Raw genomic sequence first — 21753 nt, 5'->3', positions numbered from 1 at the left:
AGCTAAGTAAATAGTTGGATGAAACATCTAGCTGCGGAGGTGAGCAGGACTCCAAACCTCAAAACAGCTTCTACCAGTGCTGTGCATCGGCGCTGCGGTCCCAGACCCAGCTCTGAACTCCTGGGAGATGAAGGGAGGGATTAAACATGAAGGCCACCAGGGCAAGAGAGTGCAGCAAGGCAGGGGCACTGGGGTGGTGGGAGGGGAAGGGGATCTCTGAGCAGGATGCCGTGTGTCACACCAGCGGGCAGGAGGGGCAGGCACGCTGGGAGTTGGCCAAGCTGAAGGCTTTGATTTATCTTTCAACACCGCTCCTGCGTTTGTGTTGGACCGGGAAGGTGATGGGCTAAGGTCGCAGCTCTTTCCGGTGCTGACAATTAATCCACGGGGGCAGAGGTGTCCGCTCCCTTTTCATGTGAGCATCCGTGCGCTGCCGAGCCAGTCGGTGCCGAGAGGAGAGGGAGCAGTGAACACAACGTGTTCGCAGATGGAGGTAGGGATAGTTCAGTGTGGTGATTGCATACGCATAAATCATTACCAGCAAGGTTACCCCGGCCGCTTTGAAATGCTCCAACAAGTTTTGCAGCCCTGCTGTCAGCTTGCGTGTTGTTAGTAAAATGGAGAGTACCTCCAGCAGAAAGAAAGCTGTTTCCCAGTTTCTTCCCTGTCTCCTTGCACCCCTCCAAAATACACTTGGAGAAGGTTTCTTTTTTCACACTAATGTTTATATGGTGGTCTGGGGTCAAGATGGAGCCCACTCCAAGACTGCCATCCACCTCCAAAACATAGAGCTGATCTTCCTTCCCCCTCAAAATCTGGAGAGCTGAACAGGGTGAAGAAGATCACTTCTCTGTATGGCTTGGTTTGCTCTGGTCCCTGCTCAAATAGCCTGGGGAAGCCGTGCTGCCACCTGCCTGCCTCCCTGAGCCTGTGAGTCCTGCCCGCAGGAGGAGCAGAATGGCTCTTAGCTGGTGGGGCCACGGCCAAGACAAAGTGAGCAATCATCTATGGGCTCTGTGTGGGCAGCATTCTGTATGCTTTAGCACAGCAAGAAGGGAGAAAACTTGTTTAAGTGCATTTAGGATACCGTAGTGTGGCAACCTTGTCTGTGGAGCAAAATATGAAGGAAGGAGCAAAGCCTCAAGAGACACAATGAGGCAAGGAGGAGGCAGTGCGAAGTTGGTAGAGGAGACCTTGGAGAACAGGGTGTGTTTCTTCCCTCCAGCATCCTTAGGAACATGAAGGTATGATTTTAAAAACAGAGACACCATAAATTGCTCTAGGCATAAAGCTGCTCTGTAAACTGCAACATTTTCTGTCTGATTTTCCGAAGGTGAAAATCAGGCTTCCAAATGCTTGGACTTCTACAGCCTTGGTTTTCTTTCTTTTTTCTTTTTTTTCTTTTTAATACTCGAAAACATAACATGAATAATAGCTCCATACAAGCAGAGAGAAGGGAGTTCTTGATAAAATGCATTTGATTCAGCCTCTGTGTAAGTGTTAAGAGACACTCAGAATTTCTTAGCTCTTTGGACCTCCCCTCAGCACAAGTCAGATGCTGTGGGCATGCTTTAAAAGAGGGAACAAGAAGGCGCTGATTATATCTGCGCCACAGATGTGAAACAGATCTGTGAATCTTTTAGCTTCTATTTTGTAAAAGCTCATTCTTGAGTTCCCATAATACCAGATCCTACGCTTGATTATAATTTTGCTTTGTAAGTGTTTGGGAGAAACTGGTTTAGTAATTCAGTAACTAGACTGTGGGAAGCTTTGCAAATTCCTTCAGTGATTTCATTTTGTGGGGACTAAAATGTTCTTCAAACTTGTAGTTACTTTTGTCACTCGGCAACCTCTTTTCCTTCATCACTGGCAGGAGTGGGCTTTGACACATTGGGTTGAATTTTAGAGCAAAATCCAACACCAGGCCAATATCTCTGGTCAAGCATCATTTCATCTTTACCTATGCGACTGATGGAGGGACTTGATTCGGGTAAATTCTCCTCTGAGCACAAGTAGAGGAGGTTGCCTATGGCCATTGGAGTCATTTGCCACCCACAGCCGACAAAGGGCACAGTCAGGACAACTGCCGGTCTTCTCGGGCAGGTAGTTGTCTTTCCAGCTGCTGCTGAAGTATGTGATAATCCCTCGAGCAAAGTCTGATTTGTTTAACCCTCAAGGTTTATTTCTTGTGCACAAAGCTTTTCTGGTGTTCAGCTGGAGTAGCAGAGGCATTTTTTTTTTTAATTTGTTTTATTATTTTTTAAGAGTTTTGCACTTTTTAGATCTGGCAGGGAACATTTTCCTGGATGGGGACTGGGCCAGGAGGGCGCGATGTCAGTGGTACCAAGGGTAGGGAATTGGATCATGGGCAGAAGAAGCTGCAGTGCAGTGGGTGCCATACAAATCTTGGGTCTCAGATAGGGCTCGTGCAGCCTCATAACTGGGGTTAATTGCACATCTTGCTGAGCTTGGTCACTTCCAGTGTCTAGCGGGTGGCATTGTCCTGCACAGTGCAGACGTGCCCGAGGTGTAGAAGTGGCTAGGCACTGCACCAGGATGCAGCTTGCTTTGCCCCTGAGGGCCTAGGTGCTTTGCCACCCCCATATCCAGGCATCAGTGTCTGACTGGCTGCGTGGGGTTTCCTCAAAGCCAAAGCTTTGCTGGGGCAGAGAGAGATCCAGATGTAAACCTACCCCATTTTCACAGGACTGCAAGACTTTGGCAGCCAGGAAGTGCTACGTTCCTGTCTAATTAATTGTATCCCTGGGAATACAAAGGCAGTGTTTTTTGTTTGGCCTTGGTAATGAATCCCCGAATCATTTCTTAGATAGGGTGTGTGGACAGACACGGAGAAGCAGCTGGTACCCACCTGTTCAGGGATGGGAAACAGCCAAGAGGTCTGGTTTGACAGCACGGGAGACTCACCATCACTGTTCTCAGAAACACCAGCAAAACTGCTGGCCTCTAGAATATGAAGGAACCTGTGACTTCCAGTGTGCCTCCCTTGTCCTCTCCTTTTAGAGTTGTTTCCCAGGGGGCTGACACTGGCTCAGAGCAAGTTCTGGTTCGCAGAGCCTCTCCAACGTGTCCTCATGTCTGTTTCAAAGCAAGAAGCTTTCTCCTCTGTGCTTCTGCACCACAGATCTAGTCTGTGTTTCTTGTCAGGCTGCCCTCTCCCTTTATTGTTAATAGCTCGGACCTTGTTTAGCAGAGGAGTGACAATGAAAGGACAAGAACTGAGCATCTGAGGAGCAGAGGGACACCTCGAAGCTGTTTGATGCTCACAGTTGTGTCACTGCAGCCAGCAGTGTGGGGACACCTTCCACTTCACCAGGTTGCTCCAAGCCCCATCAGCCTGGCCTTGAACACCTCCAGGGATGGGGCATCCACAGCTTCTCTGGGCAGCCTGTGCCAGCGCCTCACCACCCCCATTGTGAAGATTTTCCTCATTATAACTAATTTAAATCTACCCTTTTTTACTTTAAAGCCATTATTCCTTGATGGTTCATGTGTGGTGATGGTTCATGGTCCACTGGTACAGCCCATCCAGCACCCTCCCACGTCTGAGGAGGCAGCATACGAATTCACGTTCTAGCCATGTGTTTCTTGGGAAGGGCCCTCACCATCATGGGGGCTGGTAAGGCAAAGGTTTGGGTGTGGAAATGGCTGATCAGCCTGAAGCAGTCTCAGTTGGATGAGGGTGTATTTCATTTCACGTATTAAGATCCAGTTAGTATAAATATTTAATTAAAGCTTAAGAACTTTTTATAAAGATTTTTTTTTTTAAGAACAATTAAGAACTGTTTGTTAAGACAGGGAGAGATTTAACAGAGTTGCCTGCAGAAATGCTCAGTGCTGCCCATGTGCACACAAACACACTTTTTTTTAAATAAAGAAGTTTGTTTTTTTTTTTTTTTTTTTTTTTTCTGGTTCCTCATCCAAATGTACTGGCCTTTGCTACTGACATACTGTGGTTGTGTGTGCTTTTGTCAGAACAGAACAGGAGCAACTATGCCCAGGGACCTCCCCACTCCTGAGTTTGCCATGTGTTCAACAGCAAAGGAGCCTTTTCCCTGGGATCAGGGCCTTGCCTTGTTCAGTGGTTCAGTCACTGCGAGTGTGGGTGCTAGGGGCAAAGGGGAGAGACTTTGCTGCCTGCTGCTCCTTCAGTGCTGCAATCATTCCCCTTCAGCAACACCTTTTAACTTTTCATGGGTTTATCCCAAAAGAAGGGAGTCAAGAGGACTGGGCACTTCTGGCTTTGTAAGTAGAAGATGAAGTGATCCTCTTTGTGGACAAAAAGAACTAGAAGAAACTGTAACGGGATGAAGGGAAAAGAGAAAGGGGGGCCCATGAAGAGTGGCAGCCATATGAGTGGCAGCCCTTTCTCTCGTAACTCAAGGGAAATTTTCCATAAATCACCAGCACCAGCCTATCAGCTGTAGTATGAGCTCAGACTTTCTAGCATCTGTATAAGCCTAAGTACAATTAAATTATTTTTTTCCCCAAAGCTCTGTTGCTTGATGCACTGAAACATGTGTGTGCCTGCGAAACACCTGTGCACCTGAACACATCTGCAGTGCTATTTGCAGGGTCTGTCTCTTCAAAATTATGCCCTCTGAGTATCTGATATATGCAGGGTGTATCAGACTAGAAGTGCATCCCATGTGGTAGGAGAGGTATTATATGGAAAGTACACAAGTATTTGGGATGTCCAGGGACCGTGCCAGCTGGGAAAGGCAATAGAGTGATTCTTCATTTAATCTTCATGTTTATAGACAGTGATGGGACTTTGCAATGGCTGGCCTGGAGCTGCAGGGCCTTTGTAGGCTGCTAAAGAAGTTACCTACCGTGTGCAGGATGAAATCTTGCACACTTTATTCCCGAGAATAGCCCCAGGGTAAAGATAAGCACGAACTCTTCTCAGGGGAGCAACATAAGCAGCATTTGTCCCTTAATCACAGACCAAGAGACTACTAAACTGCCAGTTTAGCCTGTTCTTGTTTCCTACCTATGTGCATAAACGAGTCCATGAGTCTGGCTTGCTCCCCCTCTCTCTAAGCTGGGGTCCTCCAGCAAACCCCTGGTTGGAATGGTTTAAAGGGAAGAGCAGAAGGCTGGTACATAGAGGAGGAGGGGACCTCCACACTGAGAGCAAGCTGAATTTCAAGCCTTCCAAAAGACTCCATCCACCAGGTCCTCTGGGATGGGCCCGAATTGTTCTCAATGCCAGTGTGAACACCCCCAAACACACTTGGCTTGAGGCTTCCAGGCAGTGTTTATGCATCATAAAGAAGCAAGAAAGGGCAAACATATAATAGCTGACCTGGGGCTTTGCTGTCCTGTCTATTATCTAACAGATTGTGCCTCAGAAGTGCTGTTTGACTGTTTGATCTTCAGTGAGGAGGTAGCATGGCCTACAGTCATCTACCACGTCAGCACGGCATTCATTCGTATGCACAGAGATACATGGATATATGGCTGCGTGTTGTTCATGCTGGCACCTTCCACCAATGGGACATGGCACATGGAGAAGTATATCAGTACGTCAGCCTTTTTATACCAGTAATTTCCAATTTCTATTTCAGCTCATGTATAGAGAGAAGGAGAGAGACAAAAAGACTGACCAACAGGCAGGAAAAAAAAAAAAAAAAAAAGAAATCTATAAAATCTTGCTTTGCAGTTCATCCAGTAAAGGAAATATATGGTGTGTAAACCTTGTTTCTCATCAGGCTAATTCGCATTCATATAGTAAGCTCTGATTCTCCTGCCCCTTGCACTGTTATTTCCACTAACATCACTTATCTCTGACATGAGTCAGCATAAGAAAGACCAGAATAATGTTTTTTGTCTGTTTCAAGAGAGGACATGTGTACCCTATCTTTGCTAATGAGTCTGAATGACTGGAAAATATATTTATAAATGTATTTATAAAGATAAAGCTATCTCCAAGCTCTCCATTCATTGCACTATTGTCAAACCTAATAAGCTAAGACAATTGAAATCTGCTGGCATGGGGAAGCAGGGAGACCTAACTGTTGAAGTGACCTGCACATGGATGGAGCTGCACTCGCTAGGACTGAGTTGCTTTGTGTGCGACACCCTTGGCTTTGAAATGACGCCTTGATCTCCTCAGTCTGCAGTAAAAAGAGCTTCTCACAGGCTACCATGGGACGTCTCAGCCTCTAAGCAGGGAGCGACTTTGCAAGTGAATATGTAAAGGCCAAACAGCTCGAATGCTTTCGCTGCTCATAGCCCAACTCACTTTATCCAGCATCTAATGTGGTTGGATGGATGTGTTCCCTCCTAGCAGCTTAGTCGTGGGAAACGATGCTATTGTGGAATTTAAAAGTCAGCTAAAGCTTGGAAGGTCATGGGGAATTGGGGGCTTCAGGGTGAGCCCCTCTGAATGTTTCCATGGGCAGGAGTATGCTATCTCGTGAACCACCTTTGATCCAGCTGAAGCTCACCTGAAAGGGAAGGTGGCCCCAGCACAGACCTGGCTGAAAGAGTTTGGAACTGGCCTGGGGTGTGCTCTGGTGTTTCTTTGAGTTTAAGAACCAATGTTTTGGTTCAGTGCTGTGGTTTTCAACCTCCAGAGTTTGGGCTCAGGCCTGAATCAGCCTTTCCAGCATTCAAACACTTCCAAGTTCAAGAACCTCCAAGCTGTGATGTCCTATATCACAACACCTGCCCTGCCTTTTGCTTGATACAGGAGTATCCTGTTGTTTTATGGACTCACTAAAAATTAACTAGTGTCCCTAAAGCCTTCCTCCTCTCCCAAACCTTTTTGCTGCTCCTAGCACGTTAATGAGTAGCTACGGTGTCCTGCAGCAGAACTTGCAAGAGTCGGTGGTCTTGGCAGAATAGCTGCAAAGGGCATTTTGTTTAATAAAAGGGCTAAACTTTACAGTGACCTTCCCTATGTCTTGGAGTGAGACTTGGTCTCTGGATGTACACGCGGGGCCGATGAGCACAGAAAATGCAAATAGGCTCCCTGTGTCCCTCTGGCAGCGAGCAGGTGGGCGCTTTCTGGGCACTGGGGCAGGTTCCCTGCAGATTCCTATTGTCCTTCCTAAGGAGGCATGATTTACAGCGGTGCTGGATGCCTGCCGGTGCCACCCGCCGCGGGGGCAGTCCTGGTGGCTCAGCACCGCTGAGAATCAGGCCGGGGGTCCCAGCAAGGGCGGGGAGAGCAGGGCAGGGGGGAAAGGAGGAGCAGGCGGTGCTTGCTGACGCTCAAACACAGGTCTTGCAACGGAGGGACCTGCCGCGGGGGGAGGCCTCTCGGCCCCCACAAGTCAAACTGTACAGAGTCACAATTAGTCATCGTCATCGTCGTCGTCGTCATCATCATCATCGTCATCGTCGTCGTCATCATCGTCGTCATCATCATCGTCATCCTCATCGTCGTCATCGTCTTCAGTATTTATCTTCCCAGAAAGCACGTCCTCTATCCAGTCCTCCAGCTCCTCGGCCGAGGGCAGGTCGTCATCGTCTCTGATCTCCATCCAGACGCTGTCAGCCTGCAAAGAGATCAGATTTGTTGCCACTGTGGTGGGAAGGACTGGGCTGCGGGTAGGATGCAGGGATGGTGGTGCCATTAGCTCCCTCCCTGCTGCCTGTGGGCAGGACCAGCCACGATATCTCTCTACCAAAATTACCACTCCCCCACAATGTGCCATTGCATCTGACTGCAAGCAGTGGGTTTAGAGGAGAGCATGGTGTTGTTCACCCTGTGTTGTGTGCCTGATGCCTGCTCCTACTCCTGCACTGCTTACACCCGTCAGCAAGAGCTGGACTATGGGTCTTTACCTGGACTATCCACCCCCCCAGTCTTTTTTTTCCAGCTGTCTGCATTACTTCCATAAACTGGAAGGGTGAAGGGGGGAGTTCAGTAACAACACGTCTAAAATGCAGTAAGAATATGCTGTCTAATTGCAGCTATTAGCCAGGGACAGGAAGCACGGCTTAGATTATCTCTGAGACCTGGAAATGAAAGATTTTCTCTCTGTTTTGCTAGAGGTTCCTTGGGCAAACACCTGAGTAAGCCCTTTTCCCTTTGCTGTCCCCTCTATCTAAAACAGGATCAGCCTCCTGTTTCACAGAGGTGCTGTCAGGTTACCTCGTACAGCATTTGATGTTGCAAAAGCAAGAGCTTTTCTTATGCTGTATTTCTACAATATTTTCCTCCTTAAACTGAGCATGCAGCTCTTACTTCATGCAAATGACTTTGTCCCTGACCCCAGGACTGTTCCTGTGGCAAAATGGGACACGTTCAGACAAACTGGAGAGGAGTGGGCACATTGCATATAGAGAAGATCCTCTGCAAAAAGAGCAGCAATATTCTGTAGCTTGTCATGGCACTAGTCCTGAGCCACAACAATGTGCCGGGGCCAGTGGGGGCCTCTGGGAGCTCTGCTGTTTGCATTGGCAGGTTTTTAGAGAAGTGATGGGGTCACAGGGGTTATGTCCACTGAAGCCAACAGGAGTGTTTATTTGTTCTCTGCTGTGTAAGCCTCACTTTGTACCTGTGTAACTCCGCTGAAAGCAGTGATGTAACACTGAAATAGCGAAATGAGCTCAGTGTTTGTTTTAGATATCACCAGCCAACCTAGAACTTTCTTAAATCTCTCTCTTGAGGAATGGAAAACAGACTTAAGAGGAAAGAAGTAAAACCTGCAAATACTATAATCAACAATCTGAAACGTTTACTATATCAAATCTAGATAAAGTATGAGTTTCTACAGGTCTCTTAGTGGCTGTCAGATAATAAGGCATATGTTCCTGCCTATTACTGCTTTGTAAATGATTCTCTTGCTGCTGACAGTCCTGCTTTCATGAATTTCCATTGATAGCTGTTTAATGTCACTTTGACGTGACTTAAACACAGCCAACTGCAGTAAATACAGCAGAGAGATATACCACAGGCTAGTAATATAGACAAAAAAATGGAAGGCTTGGGCTCAATTTCTGGCTTGTCTGTCCCTCTATCTCATGATGGTAGGTGACAGATGCTACCTTGGCTCTCTTCCTTTTTCTTTGTCTGCCCAATGGTCCAACAGATGCTGCTCTAAACTCCGGGCACATCCAGCCAGCACTGCACCTACTCTGTAGCTCTTAAACCAACATGAGCACCTCCTTCTCATTGCCTTCATCAGGATGGGCAAGATCCAGGGCCTTTGCTTTCTTTATAACACCATTGCTTTGCCTTCACTGTGCACAGGCAACCTGACATCAGACCAGCTTGAAGGCAGATGGGTAGGTGGACACGTCTCCTCCTCCCACCCCAGTCCCTCCAGCACCTCCTCCTGCACAGTGGTGGCTGAGACGGAGGATGGCCTGGACAAACCCTAGCACAGCATCTTCACCCCAGCAGGATCCCTCTGTTACCAGTTCATGTCATATTCTTATCACAGCTGTGCATTTATTTATTCATTTTTGATCTGTGAGGTTGCTCCCTGTCATCTGTTGGGGACCATCTTTCCCTCCTACACACAAGCTGTGCCTTTCTGCTTCTGCTGCAAAAACACCCTCCTTTTTCCCCAGTTCTCTGCTCTAAGCATGACTTTTCCTCCACAAACCCAGCCAGGTTCAGTCAGAGCAGCATGGACAAAGGTGCATGCTGCAGGACAGGGTAGAAATGTGAGACCTTGAAACTGAAACCTGGCAAAGCCCTGAAGCTCAGGCCACAGGGATGGTCCTGTCCTTGGCAGAGGTGTGTTGTGTGCAGCTCAGCAGCAGAAACATGCTCAGATTGAAACCCTGATGTTGGAGGTGTTAGAACTCCACTTGAACATGGGGATGAGGTGGTCCTGGTGCTTCTTCCTCAGGGTAAAAGCCTCCTCTCCTTGCACTTGGCAGAAATCCTACTGATGCCAGCAGATCTGTTTTCTGCCTTAGACCCCATCATTTTGAGCACTCTGATCTTGGGATTGCCGGAATTTTGGACATGTTACTCACATCTGTGACATTCACCACGCCGATCTGTGGCCTGAACAGGTCAATCTTGAAGGTCTTCTCCCAGTAAGTGATCAGCTGCGGGAGCGAGAAACAAAACTCAGACCAGGACCTTTGCAATACCCCTTTGTCTAAATTCAGCTGGACAACCCATGGGGAGGGGACCACGCATGGAGGCAGGAGGGGAGAGAGGCCACCCAAATGAGCAGCTCCCAGTGATCGCCCTTAGTCCTGCGTCCCTTCCTTTGCAGCCTGTGCATGGGCTGGGGCGATTCCTGCGCTCCTGTGTGTGCACACATCCAGGCACCAAACCAAGGAAGGAAACCAGCCCCTGCCACTCACCAGAGGAAAGTCGTCGGGGTCAATCCACACAATGCTCAGGTCGGGATTATCGGTGTTGTCCCTGGCAACCTGCTTCAGGATTTCCAGGAACTCAAAGCCGTCTGAAATGACAGAAGAACCTCTGCAGCCCTCTCCCGCAAACACCCAACTACTTTTGCTTGTGGGTTTTTTTGACTTCCCTCGCCCTCTGTGAACGCAGGAGTTGTTTATAATTCTCATTAAAATGCTGTCTCCCTGCCTTTTCTTCTGATAATAAGGCTTTTAGTTTGGAGCATCCTCCTCGGGTATTGAAATTAGTTACACATGAATTAAGCCTCATAATCCCTCCACGGAGTGGAACACTGTCAGTGTTTTCTTGTGGCAAGGGAGGAGCTGGGCCCCTGCGAGGCCGAAGCTTTTCGGCATGCTGATGGCATTGACAATCACCGATTCCACGGCTCTTCAGGAACCAGTGCTCATGGGTTTCCTGCACACATGTGACAAAAACAGCCCTCAGCACATTCCCAATTCACACAGCAAGACAGACTCAGGGTCAGGGACAGATCTCGGTGCCCAGGCCTAAACTTCCTTGCTGGTTGTAGGAGTTGTGGGAGTCATGCGAGGAGGAAAATAGCCTCCTACCTGGATCATCTTCTTCAGCAAAGGCCACGATATGGATTCCTTCCATGTCATCCTCCTGCAAACAACAAAACTGTTATTGACGGGCCAGAGAGAGAGGACAGGGTGGTTTCTGGAGACGAAGAGTGGTGGGATACCTTTGAACACAAAAGGAGGCCCCACTGCGACACCAGAAATGGGAGCCGAGGTGAGGCTGGTTTGTGAAAGCAGCAGGCACTGAACCAGGTTATTTGGGTAGCATTGCTGAAGTGCCATGACTAAAAATGAGTTGGGCACTGTGATGGCAAAAGCGAGATTGCTTCTGATGGTGTGGGGCAAAACCTTGCTTGCAGAGAATGTTGAGGACCCATGAGCATGGCAATAGGGGCTCACCCACCATGCCCAAGGTCACCTTACCTCGTCAATTTGCAACTGCTTCTGGGACAACAAATATCTCCCCATCACACTCAGCCCCAAAACATCCTCCTTCAGGGCCAGTGAAGGAGGTTCCCTCCCATTATGGGAGGTGAGGTGGCTTATTTGGCATCGTTTGGGTAGGGAAGGGTCTCTGCTTTATGTGAGGGTCTCTGAACAGTGAAGGGCATTGAGTGGGAGGCTCAATCTGAGGCTAAAAGGAATTGGGAATAGAAATGACAGCCTGGGAGACTGCTTCTCTCCGTGAGACACGTGAGCAATGGGTAATGATATTGGCAAAGGCCAATCGATCTGCCGGCTGCTTCATCATCCGCCTGCTATGAATGTCATCTCCCACGGAACGGCTTCGCGTTCCTCACCCGCTGCTGGTCCTGGTTTCCATTTCAATTGGTTTTAATGCGAGAAGAAATTCCCATCTAAATGCTAATTTCTTTTCCATTCTGAGCCCAGAGGTGACAAAGCCACCATCAAAAACTGAGAGGAAAAAAAAAAAAAACACACTGAAAGATTAAGTGGAAAACATTATCTTTAAAAACAATAGCAGGTGTTGGGCCTTTGCTGGTGTCTTTGGGGAATATGTTTTCACAGGAGCATTCTGGGCAGATTTACTTTGGGATTCAGGCCACTTACAGCTGGCAAAATCTATAGAGTTGCTTTTTCTCCATATTTGCCAGCAGCACTGTCAGACAGAAAAATACAAATATATATAAAACCGATATATATATATATATAAGTATATATATATATATATTGTTATCTAATATACCTATCTTCTGACCTCCAATGCAGCAAGTAAAGCTGGAGTAACTCCAGTGAAGCCACTGGTGATTCTCTGAACTTGCATCAAGACCAGAACCCAGCCTGTTGTGATGTTGATGCAAGTCTCCTGCTTGTAGCAGAGGCGAGCTCTGTATTCCCAGGCTGTTTTTCAAGCAAATATCCCACCACCGACAATTCATACTTGTCCGGAGGTTATTTTAGAATGTATTCAGTATGAAATCAGAATCACTGCCTGTGAAATTTGGGTCCCACTGAAGCCCACGAAAATAACTTTGAGGGACTTCAATGGATCTAGGAAGCCATATTCTACACAGATTCTGTATTTCAAAACAAATGAAAACCTATCACGCCTTAGTGACTCATAACTCCTGATACAGTTTTATTACCTCTTGCCTTGTTGTATTAAAGATTCCCAGGGTTTTTGGTGCTTCTGAGTCCCACGGCATTTCATGTTATATATTGAATGCTGTTAAAACTGCTGTACTGAGATTTTTTGGAGGAATGACTACAACTACTCTAACATCTATAAAGCACCTGCTCAGCTTTTTTTAATTTTTTCCCCAGCATTCAGCTGACAGTTAAAGTTCCCTAAATGGCTATTAACATCTTATTCATTCACAGCAAAGGAATAATTTGTAATACACATTTTTTCTTTAATTTTGACCCCATCCCTCTTCCCCTGCTTTGCAGACCAGGAGAGACCTGTGCATGCTATCTTTTCCAAACTGCTACTTAGTTCTTCATGACCACTGACTTGCAGCTTTCCCACGCTGTGAGAAGAGCAATCAACAGATGATTTGCTCTGCAATCTATATAATTAGCTGAATTGCCTGCCCTCGCTTGCATTTTGAATTGTACAGCTGCTCCAGCACAACTTCCATGAGTCATCCATTCGGTACAATCTCCATAACTCCCCCAGTGAGAAGGCCACCACGGTCGCTCCACCACCATCACTGATGCCCATTAGATAATCCTTCCCGAGGGTGCTCTGCATCTGTATTCCTTGGTTGCTTCAGAGATACTCAACAACTGATACCTCTTGGGGAGGCTGGAGTAGTTACTTAACTGAGACCAGCTTCTGGTCTTCCATTTCTTGGGGAGAATAGTTGGGTCTTGGGAATTAACTGTTTATGATGCTGGGAAAATTTTTATTACTATTGTTTGTTTGTTTGTTTATTTTTTGCCTAGCCAGAGGCTGGAGCTTTAGAGAAGTGGTTGGGTAGCCAGAATGGGTTTGTTTCTTGTTGGAAGCTAGCAGGGGATGCAAGGCTCCCCACCCACATGTGCTTACCCACGTCTCAAACATGTCTTCTGGACGCAGCTTCCGCAAGGTGGCTCTGAAAAGAAGACAAAAAGGCTCTTTGAGGACACGTCCAGCACCGTCACACACAACACTGTTGGTGTCAAGGTCAAGGTCACCATGGCACATCTGATCAGTGGCTGGAATCAGAACTGTAAGCCACCACATTCTGAGCGTGAGCCTGGGGGCAGAGTAGGTCAACTTCTGCTTTCATGCATGGTGATAAAACCCTGCCCTTACCCCTCTGGAGTCAGTGCAGACGTTATTTGTGCTCGGGAAGATGAGACGCCTCTCTGTGCTGGGGCACACTGGGGGAATCAGTGCCACACATGGCAGATTGTTCTGTCCATGCTGAGAGCGTGAGCTGGCCCATTCACTTTTGTTTTGCAGTCCCTGGGCTGTTCACACTTTTTTTTTTTTTTTTTTCCTATGGGGCCTTGTTCCCTTCTTCTGTCAGTTTCAACCCAGCTTAATTCCATCATAAAAATCCCCCTAGACTCTGCTGAAGCAAAAAATAACCTCTGGCAAGAAGAATTATATCATAATATCCAATGGAATGAACATTTAAATTGCAAGACCAACCAAAGCAATTTTTTGGAGAAGTAGTTCAAACCAGATAAGAAAAAGGAATAGTCAATATTTTTGGACACATCCAAAGTAGGAAGCCTGCCAGAAAGCCTAGCAGGTTGAGAGGTGAGCACCCGAGGGACACGAGCCCATAGCAGACAAGTACAAGTGGCCTTTTGCAGCTCTGCTGACTGTGGCATCGGTGTCCAGGGAGGTTCCCCAACAAAGCAGCTCTTTGTGGCAGACCAGCCCCAAAAGCTGCTGCAAAGAGAAGTGTCAGTCGATGAGGGCCTAGGACAAATTGGTAAAGGGAGTGGCAGCATATGGCCAGGATGAGGTGGCATCAAGGAGATGTGTTACCTGTCGCTTTGGTTTGCCTCGCTACCAGACCAGTGGAGATTCACATTTTTAGAGGTTCCTAAGGGCTCTGAGGAGCCAATTAAGATTCATAGCATATGCTTTGACACGATCATATGCATAACATATTTTTACATAATCTGAAAAAGCTGGGAAATAGGAAGATGACAGCATTTGCTTATCATATCCAATTACTCAGACGGCCAACACCAGGCCTGACGGTGAGGAGTTACAGAGGCGTCTCCTGAGACTTGAGTGTCTGCATGATGGATAGACATATAGGAAGTAACACACTTGCAGAAAAACAACCCTGATTGTACAGGTGCAGCAACGGGCTCTAAATTAGTTATCATCAATTATTGCCTCTCAGCGAAGAGGCCCAGGTGTCACAAATTGAGAAATCAGCAGCTCCAAAGGCAAAAGGCAAAAAGAAGTTTGCAAATGGTTAGGAAGCAGCTGAAGAGCAAAACACATCGTATCGGTATGGCAATGGACAACTCCACTATGCATCCCCACACTGAAATGATTCTGTTTCAAACCATTTAATTGCAGAAGTGATATGGGGCAACTAAAACAGGTAAGTGGAAACATGGTAGTGGTAAACAAAGGTATGGAATGGCCTCTGTTTCATGGATTAACTGGAGGAGACCTCATCGTGTTGAAAAATAGGTGACTGAAGAAGTGACTGTAAAAAGCCAGGAATGATAAAAAGAACTGAAACAGGGAATGGCTAGTCATTGTTCCTCATAACACAAGATCTAGCAGGCATACAGTGAAATTATTAGGTAACAGGTATAAAGTGAACAAGGAGGAATACTCATATGATACAATGCATAGTTCACCTGTGGAACCCATTACAATTGGATACTTTCAGCATCAAAGTAGAAATGAGGTAAAAAATGACTATAAAAATCAAAGAAATAGCCACTAAGCACAAGGTCAGGGATACAATTTTTGACCCAGAAAGCATCCTCATTGCTCTTTGTCAGAAATTAGAGATTATGGTGAATGAATGCACATTAATGTACTTGTACATGGCTTTTCAGATGTTTTCCCTAGCCATTTTCTGGGGGAAGGTCTTGGAGGAAGGAAGCTTGGTGTAAAGGACTTTGAGCATGCCAATATATATTGATATCTGTGGAGTTTCTCCACATTTACACCAGTTGCTCCCCTGTGCTAAAGAAAGCAAAGTAAATGCATTGTAGGTGACTTCAGGAAGCAGAATTCAGCCCCATGTCACTACACCAAAATGGGGTGTCCCCCAAAATGCTGGTCCACCCCCAGCATTTTGCACAGGTAATCAAGGGATTCTAACCTGAGCAGGCATCCAATTTCTTGAGATTCCTTTAAATTCCCTTCTGAGCCTCAACACTGACAAAATAAATGGCTCTTACCAAGTGCAACATAGCATCTCAAAAAATGTAAGACATGGGGAGTTTTCACTGCAGTTCTGTGCTGATGGAGAGCTTGCCTTATTAGGCTAGCATTTAGCTGACTGCGTTTAATCAGCCTCCTGATGCTGCTGCTCCTTGACAGAAACAGCTTGGGAAAGAAGATGGGAAGGGCCGAGGTCAGGAAGTCCAGGAGGTCAGCAAAGTGACCTGAGAGTACATGGGAAATAGAAGACCCCTTCATATCTTTTTTTTTTTTTTTAAAAAAAAAAAAAAAGCAGAGATCTGTCTCTAAGTTGCAGATTCAAGACACAAACTCCTGTCTCTAAACCCTGTGTATGTGTGTGAATACAAATCTCCCTACTTGTGGTGCCCTAGCAGCATCGATGGCCCTGTTTGTCTTTAGCTCTTTTCTGGTCCCTTGTATTTTTTAAGGGTGCAAAAATGTAGCGCTTCTCAGGTAGCTGTGCCTTTGTATTTAACTCTGTGTGTTTATGTGGGATCAGGGAGTAGAAAGACGCATCAAAATCTCAAGCATGGGTCAGCAAACAGCCAAAAGGTGGTGGTCATCCTCATTTTTACTGAGAAGGGCTGCCCTGGAGGGTCAAGCCTGTGATGATGGACACCTTTGCCTGCTTCCCATGGCCAGGAGTATCCTGTATGCTACGTACCTTTTGTGCTCCTTCACAAATTCAACCAGCTCCTCTTCCGTGTAAGGCTTATCGGGGATGTGAACAGGTTCATCCATGAACGGTTCATAGAAGTCCACCTCGTTCATCTTCAGACCTAGCTTCTTGGCGACCTGTTGCAGGGCAGATGGCCACAGGTGAGTCAGCCTGAGGTGCCCCCTGGCCCACCCAGAGCCTCTGCTGGTGGCAGAGCTGAGGTCAAGGTGTTTTCTCTCTCTCATAGCATGCACTCTTAGGGGTGGCCAGCAAACCACAAACGAATCTTTCTTTGATATAAACACCACTGATGCTTTCTGCACTACTAGTGTCGAGCACTAGGGCAGCACAAGGCCAGAGTCCAAGTCTCACGAGCCTAATGGAGCTGGTTATGGATCTGACTTTGTACTGCAGAAATGGCCTTTTGTCTTGGAACAGGGCCAAAACCAAAAGCAGACACAAATACCACAAGTCAGAGGAATGCTTAAAATGAGGAGCTGGAGCCAGATATTAAGTCTGGGAACATCCTGAGCCTCTGGTAAGCACCATGTAAGTGGTAGATACGGAAGTTAAAGGAAGAGCAAGGCTTTGTGATAAACACGGGATCTGCTTGCACCTTATGCCTCTTGTTCCATTTTTTTTATTTTTTTTTTTTTGTATGACCCCTGTTTGAGCATATCCCATTTATACCACAAATTCACAGAACAGCAAGGTTGGAAGGGACCTCTGGAGGTCATTTGGCCCAGCCACCCTGTTCAAGCAGGGTATCAGCGGGACTCCCAGGACCACGTCCTCTTATTCTTTGCACCAGTGCACCCAAAACACAACACCCAGAGATTTAGGGAAGGCTTACTCTTAACTTCTTACTTCAGAGCCTAAACCTTTGCAACTGAAAGGCTCTGAGCTGTGCAGAAAGGAGGCTGTGAGCTCCCGTGGTGAGGTCTGTGGGTGCTTACCCCTTTGTCGAAGGTGGCAAAGAATTTGATGTAGGGCTGGAAGTGTTCAGCAGCTTCCTCAAATGCCTTGTAATCTGGAAAGTGAAAAAGGGAATGAAGAAAAGATGTCATAGACAGCTGGTCTCACTCTAATCAGCGCAGAAGCCACAAGGGAAGAGCAATTATGAATTATTACAAGATACAGCAGATGACAGCACTGTGTTTCTTCCACCCTTCCAGGGTTTACAAACAAGAACTATTTTGTGTGTGGCAAATGGGACATGCTATGTGCAGTCCCACAGGGCTCATGAAAACTACAGATCCCAGCGTGCCACACAGATCAGGGACTGCAATCAGCAAAAAAATCCTTGGAAAAGGAAGGAGGTGCTCCAGCACCAGGGCCAGGCTGCCCAAAGCTGTCCTGCTTGCTGCTGCTTTACATTTATCAAGATGGCACTTAACGTGCACCTCATCCTCCAGCAGCTGTTGTACTGTAGCATCTCATGCCCTTAATGTTCATGAGCAGGAACCAAGAACCCCCCATTGCCCCCACCAAGGCTCCAAGTCCCCCAAGGGACACATGCATCTTACGTTCAGAGTCTTCTCCTTTGAAGTAGCCAATGAGTTTGATTTCCTCGTCAATTTGGTCAAAGGCCTGAAGCTCCAGCTTGCTGTTTATGATCTCCACGGGGTCTTCTAGCAGCTGCCACGACAAATGCATTTGATATCATGATTTCCAGCACCAACCTGTGACTGGCACACTGTGTCACTAGCAGACTAAGGAAGAAGTCACCAATTTTCTCTGCTTGCTCTTTGCCTTAATGCAAGGAACCAAGAGACATAGGTCACCTTCACGGGTCACCTTCAGAGGGAGCAATTAGTAGGTTCACTGCACAGGCTGGTACAACATGAGGGAGGCTGAAAGAGGTCAGGGTAACCCAAATAGATGTTGAGGGACTGCTGTGATGAGAGAGAAGGGGTAACAATTGCAGCTGGCTTTGGAGAGGCTGAGAAGAAGGGATAATAGTTGAAAGGGGCTGGTATGGGGACTGTGGGCTTCTGTGAATGATGGATATTTATTTTTAAGTGTCATTTGCTGGAAAAGATGATTACAAAGAACATGCTTTTGGAAAATATTAAAAAGGTGGTCAAATGATGTTTTGGAGCAGTGGAAAGTCTAAAAGTATATTTTCCATGCTGATCCACCTATTCAGAAGGAGTTAAACTTGCGCTTTGTCCCCAGATACATCACACTTTTGATGAGGAAGGTGGAAGATCAATCTGCCATGTCGTTAGTCCTAACTTTGTTTCTTAAATAACCACTGCTGGTAGAAGGATTTGGTCAGATTATACTTTTGCCAAGCAACACTGGTATAAAACAGGTATGGCTTCACTAGAAAAACATGCGGGCAGGCCATGGTAAAGCCTGTAGAGACCCACTGGGTTTGTTTTGCTTTGAGATCGGGCTGCCCAGGCACTGCAGATGCATTTGCTGTTATTAACCTGCTTTTCTAGGTGTTTTCCCTCCTGTGGAAAACACACAAACAGAAATCCTTGCTCTCCCCCTTTGTTCACAGAACGTGATTTATCAGCAGCACACCACAAAGCACAGCCAACAGAGCCTCACAAAGTGCCTTACCCTGTATTGTTCATCAGTGGGGATGGAGAGACTCTACTGAGGTCCCTGAGGCCACGTGCATGTGCTTTGCCCATCACACCTAATGTGTGCGGCCACAAACTCATTGCTGAAGGGGAGCTGGGGTCCTAGGGAGCTGTTTCTCTTCCCCAGTCTTGTTCTTCTCTAGTTTTTGGCAGTGCACTGCAGTAAGCTTGCTGAAGAGGCAGCAGCATGCTGCATTGTTTGTATGGTTGGTTCCAGAAATGGGCAAGTAGTTTGCAGCATTTATCTTTTTTCAATGAATTGAACGACTATTTTTAGTTGTTCTATGGGAATGTTACTTCTTTTATGGTTTTTGAAAATGAATCTTATTTTCTACTCTTAGAAAAGAGTGAAGAATTTTGCAAATGTCAAAGGGTTTGCATGCCAGCTTGCTAACTGAGGTGGGGGACTAGCTCCCTAGTCAAGCAACCAAATACTCCATTAATAGGAAAGGGAGCAAAGTGTCTTTAAGATATAAGTGGTTGGTGGGATATGAAGATATTGGCTTTGCTGGCAACACATGGTCAGATAAGTATCTGGGAAGTTGGCGAACGATATAATTTATATGCCAGTGTGCAGCATACAGGGATGGAGTTTCAAATAAAAATAACCTCTGTTTTTTAGCAAAGTTGAGTATTTTCAAGGTCTTCTCTGAGAAGCTTTGCCTAGCTCTGAGCTTATCTGTGCTTACATCCAAGAGGAATTCCACCAAGACATCTGTGGCCAGCTCCCCATCAAATTCAATCAACCGCTCCTCCTTAAAGACGTAGAGGCTTCCCTCTTCAACCAAGCCTGAAAGAAGGAGACAGGAAACGTCATGAGGACAACACATCACTAACAGCATCACTCTTTTTACCACGGAGCATCTTGCTGATTACTCTGGCAACACCTCCTGGGAAAATGCCTGTTGTCTGAGCTGGTCCAGTCAAAATAATCCTGGCAAACTCCTGGCTGGTGGGTCGTGGCATGAGGGACAGACCTCAGCCTGAGCTTGCTCTGCCACCCCAAATTTGACCAACTTGGCACTATATAGAAAATGGATCTTGGTGCGGGCTGTGCTCTCTGCCTAGAGAAGGCTCAACTCTGTGAATGTAAAAAGTGACCCGGAAGCCAAAGAGGGTTTTGAACTCAAAAAATCCTCCCCAGGTATTATGCAGTTGCCACCATCACCCTCTCCATCCTGGTGACAAGGATTGGGCTGGCTTCTCAGGCTGGCATCCCTCCTGCACTCTTCCCATGCTGTTCCAGACATATCAAACATGGGACTCACCTAGCTTTTTGGCGAGTTTGGCATCCTTCTTGGAGTCCACCATCCCAAACCCGATGCTCCTGGGCTCCAGGACCTGAGCTGCCAGCTGTGGAGGAGGAACCAGAGCCCAGCATTAGCAGCACGAACACCACAGGGTAGCTAAAGGGCATTGTGCCCTGCCAGGGTGGCACAGCAGGCACAAGTGACCCATATTTTGCTTCCAGGCGGTGCCGATGGGTGGCATGCATCACATGCTGCCTCTTTGCTGAGATAAGGCTGCCTGGAGGTCACACGGGTTAGATTTCTTCCCACTGTGTCGCAGCACCGAGCTTGCTGGTGAGACCACGTGCTGCCAGCTGCTCTTTCACGCTGGGGCATTGGGAAAGCGCTCCCAGCTGCATTGGAGACACCAAAGCAGTGGAATGACTGGGAGAAAGACCTGCACCCATGATACATGGGCACTGCAGATTATTTTAACTCTGGGAGTGCTCTGAGCCTGGGCACTGCAATGACTGTGCATGATTTGGTGGTAAATGCTCCCTGGCCTTGCAAAAGCAAAGTGGTGCTGCACTGCCAGGTGCTCATGGCCATACCCACACCTCTTTTCTCCCCGCATCAGTCCCGTATTGCTTTTCTTGCTATCCCCCTGCAAAGAAACCCAAACCCAGCAGTGTTTAAATGCTCTGGCTTGTGTTGACCTGTGGGCGAGTCAGAGGGTAAGAGCAGAGCAATAAAGCAGCACAGCTGAGCTGCCAGCCAAGGCAGTCCGTTCTGCTGTGAAATGCCCGAAGCCACATCTCCTGCCCTGGCTTCAGCCAGCCCCCTGTGCCAGGTCCCTATTTTTGCCCGGTTTCCTTAGGAAACCAGGCTAATCCCAGCCACACTCGTGTTTGTCTCCTCACAGCTTTGGAAACTGCTGCTCTGCTCCCATCATTTTTGATGAAGGGGCCTCTTGACGATATCAAGTTCCTGCCTGATTCGTGAAAATAGATATCCGAGGAAAGGAGAGAAGTGCTGCAAGTGCCCCGCGGCAGGACCCTGCGAATTCCACCCGGGCTCCTGGGACATGTGGCCACCCTGGGAAGCGAGCGGATAGCTCCTTTAGCCCTTCCACAGGCACCCACCGGGGTGGTAACATCATCCTGAGACCACCGAGCAGCTGTAGCACCCCCTCCTCCTCTTCCCCTGCCTCTCTGGGGATGCCTCCGATGCTGATGGCCTTCCTTGCCATCCCCACTGTGTCCCCTGCCTTGGGGAGCATGCTGCTGCCCCATTACCCTCACAAAACCCTGATGGATTTCGGGATGGAGAAGAGGGGTCAGAAGCCTCTGGGATGTCTCTGCCTCTGCTCAGCCACAGAAAGCTGGAGGTGGCAGCAGAAAAGTGGTTCCCAGAGGGGTGGCAGGGTGATTTATGAGCAGTGCCCTCCTCCAGGGGCCGTTTTGGTACTCCCCTCTGGCCTCAAAGCTGATCTGAATGTCACCCGGTGCCACAGCACCTGTGGCCACGTGTCCC

General features: G+C 47.4%; 1 protein-coding gene and 1 long non-coding RNA gene across 2 annotated transcripts in view; one reads left to right on the top strand and one right to left on the bottom strand.

Moving 5' to 3' along the window:
- Positions 1-3725: 3725 nt before the first annotated feature.
- The window catches only part of CASQ2 (calsequestrin 2), a 29154-nt gene continuing 11126 nt past the window's right edge, over positions 3726-21753 (bottom strand). Inside the window, exons 2-11 of the mRNA XM_072043969.1 lie at positions 20260-20344; positions 19681-19781; positions 17921-18032; positions 17351-17424; positions 16401-16531; positions 13406-13451; positions 10924-10978; positions 10303-10403; positions 9964-10038; positions 3726-7526 (exon numbers count right to left, since the gene is read on the bottom strand). Of these exons, the coding sequence (XP_071900070.1) occupies positions 7323-7526; positions 9964-10038; positions 10303-10403; positions 10924-10978; positions 13406-13451; positions 16401-16531; positions 17351-17424; positions 17921-18032; positions 19681-19781; positions 20260-20344 (984 nt within the window). The 3' untranslated portion in view covers positions 3726-7322. The remainder of the gene's footprint in view (positions 7527-9963; positions 10039-10302; positions 10404-10923; positions 10979-13405; positions 13452-16400; positions 16532-17350; positions 17425-17920; positions 18033-19680; positions 19782-20259; positions 20345-21753) is intronic.
- Positions 14488-21135, top strand: LOC113842404 (uncharacterized). The gene is made up of 3 exons (XR_003494908.3): positions 14488-14915; positions 18573-18711; positions 19614-21135. It is a non-coding gene; the product is annotated as an uncharacterized lncRNA (long non-coding RNA).

This window comes from Anas platyrhynchos, chromosome 1, assembly GCF_047663525.1.
Source record: "Anas platyrhynchos isolate ZD024472 breed Pekin duck chromosome 1, IASCAAS_PekinDuck_T2T, whole genome shotgun sequence".
NCBI lineage: Eukaryota > Metazoa > Chordata > Aves > Anseriformes > Anatidae > Anas > Anas platyrhynchos.
This window is presented reverse-complemented; position numbering and strand designations above follow the sequence as displayed.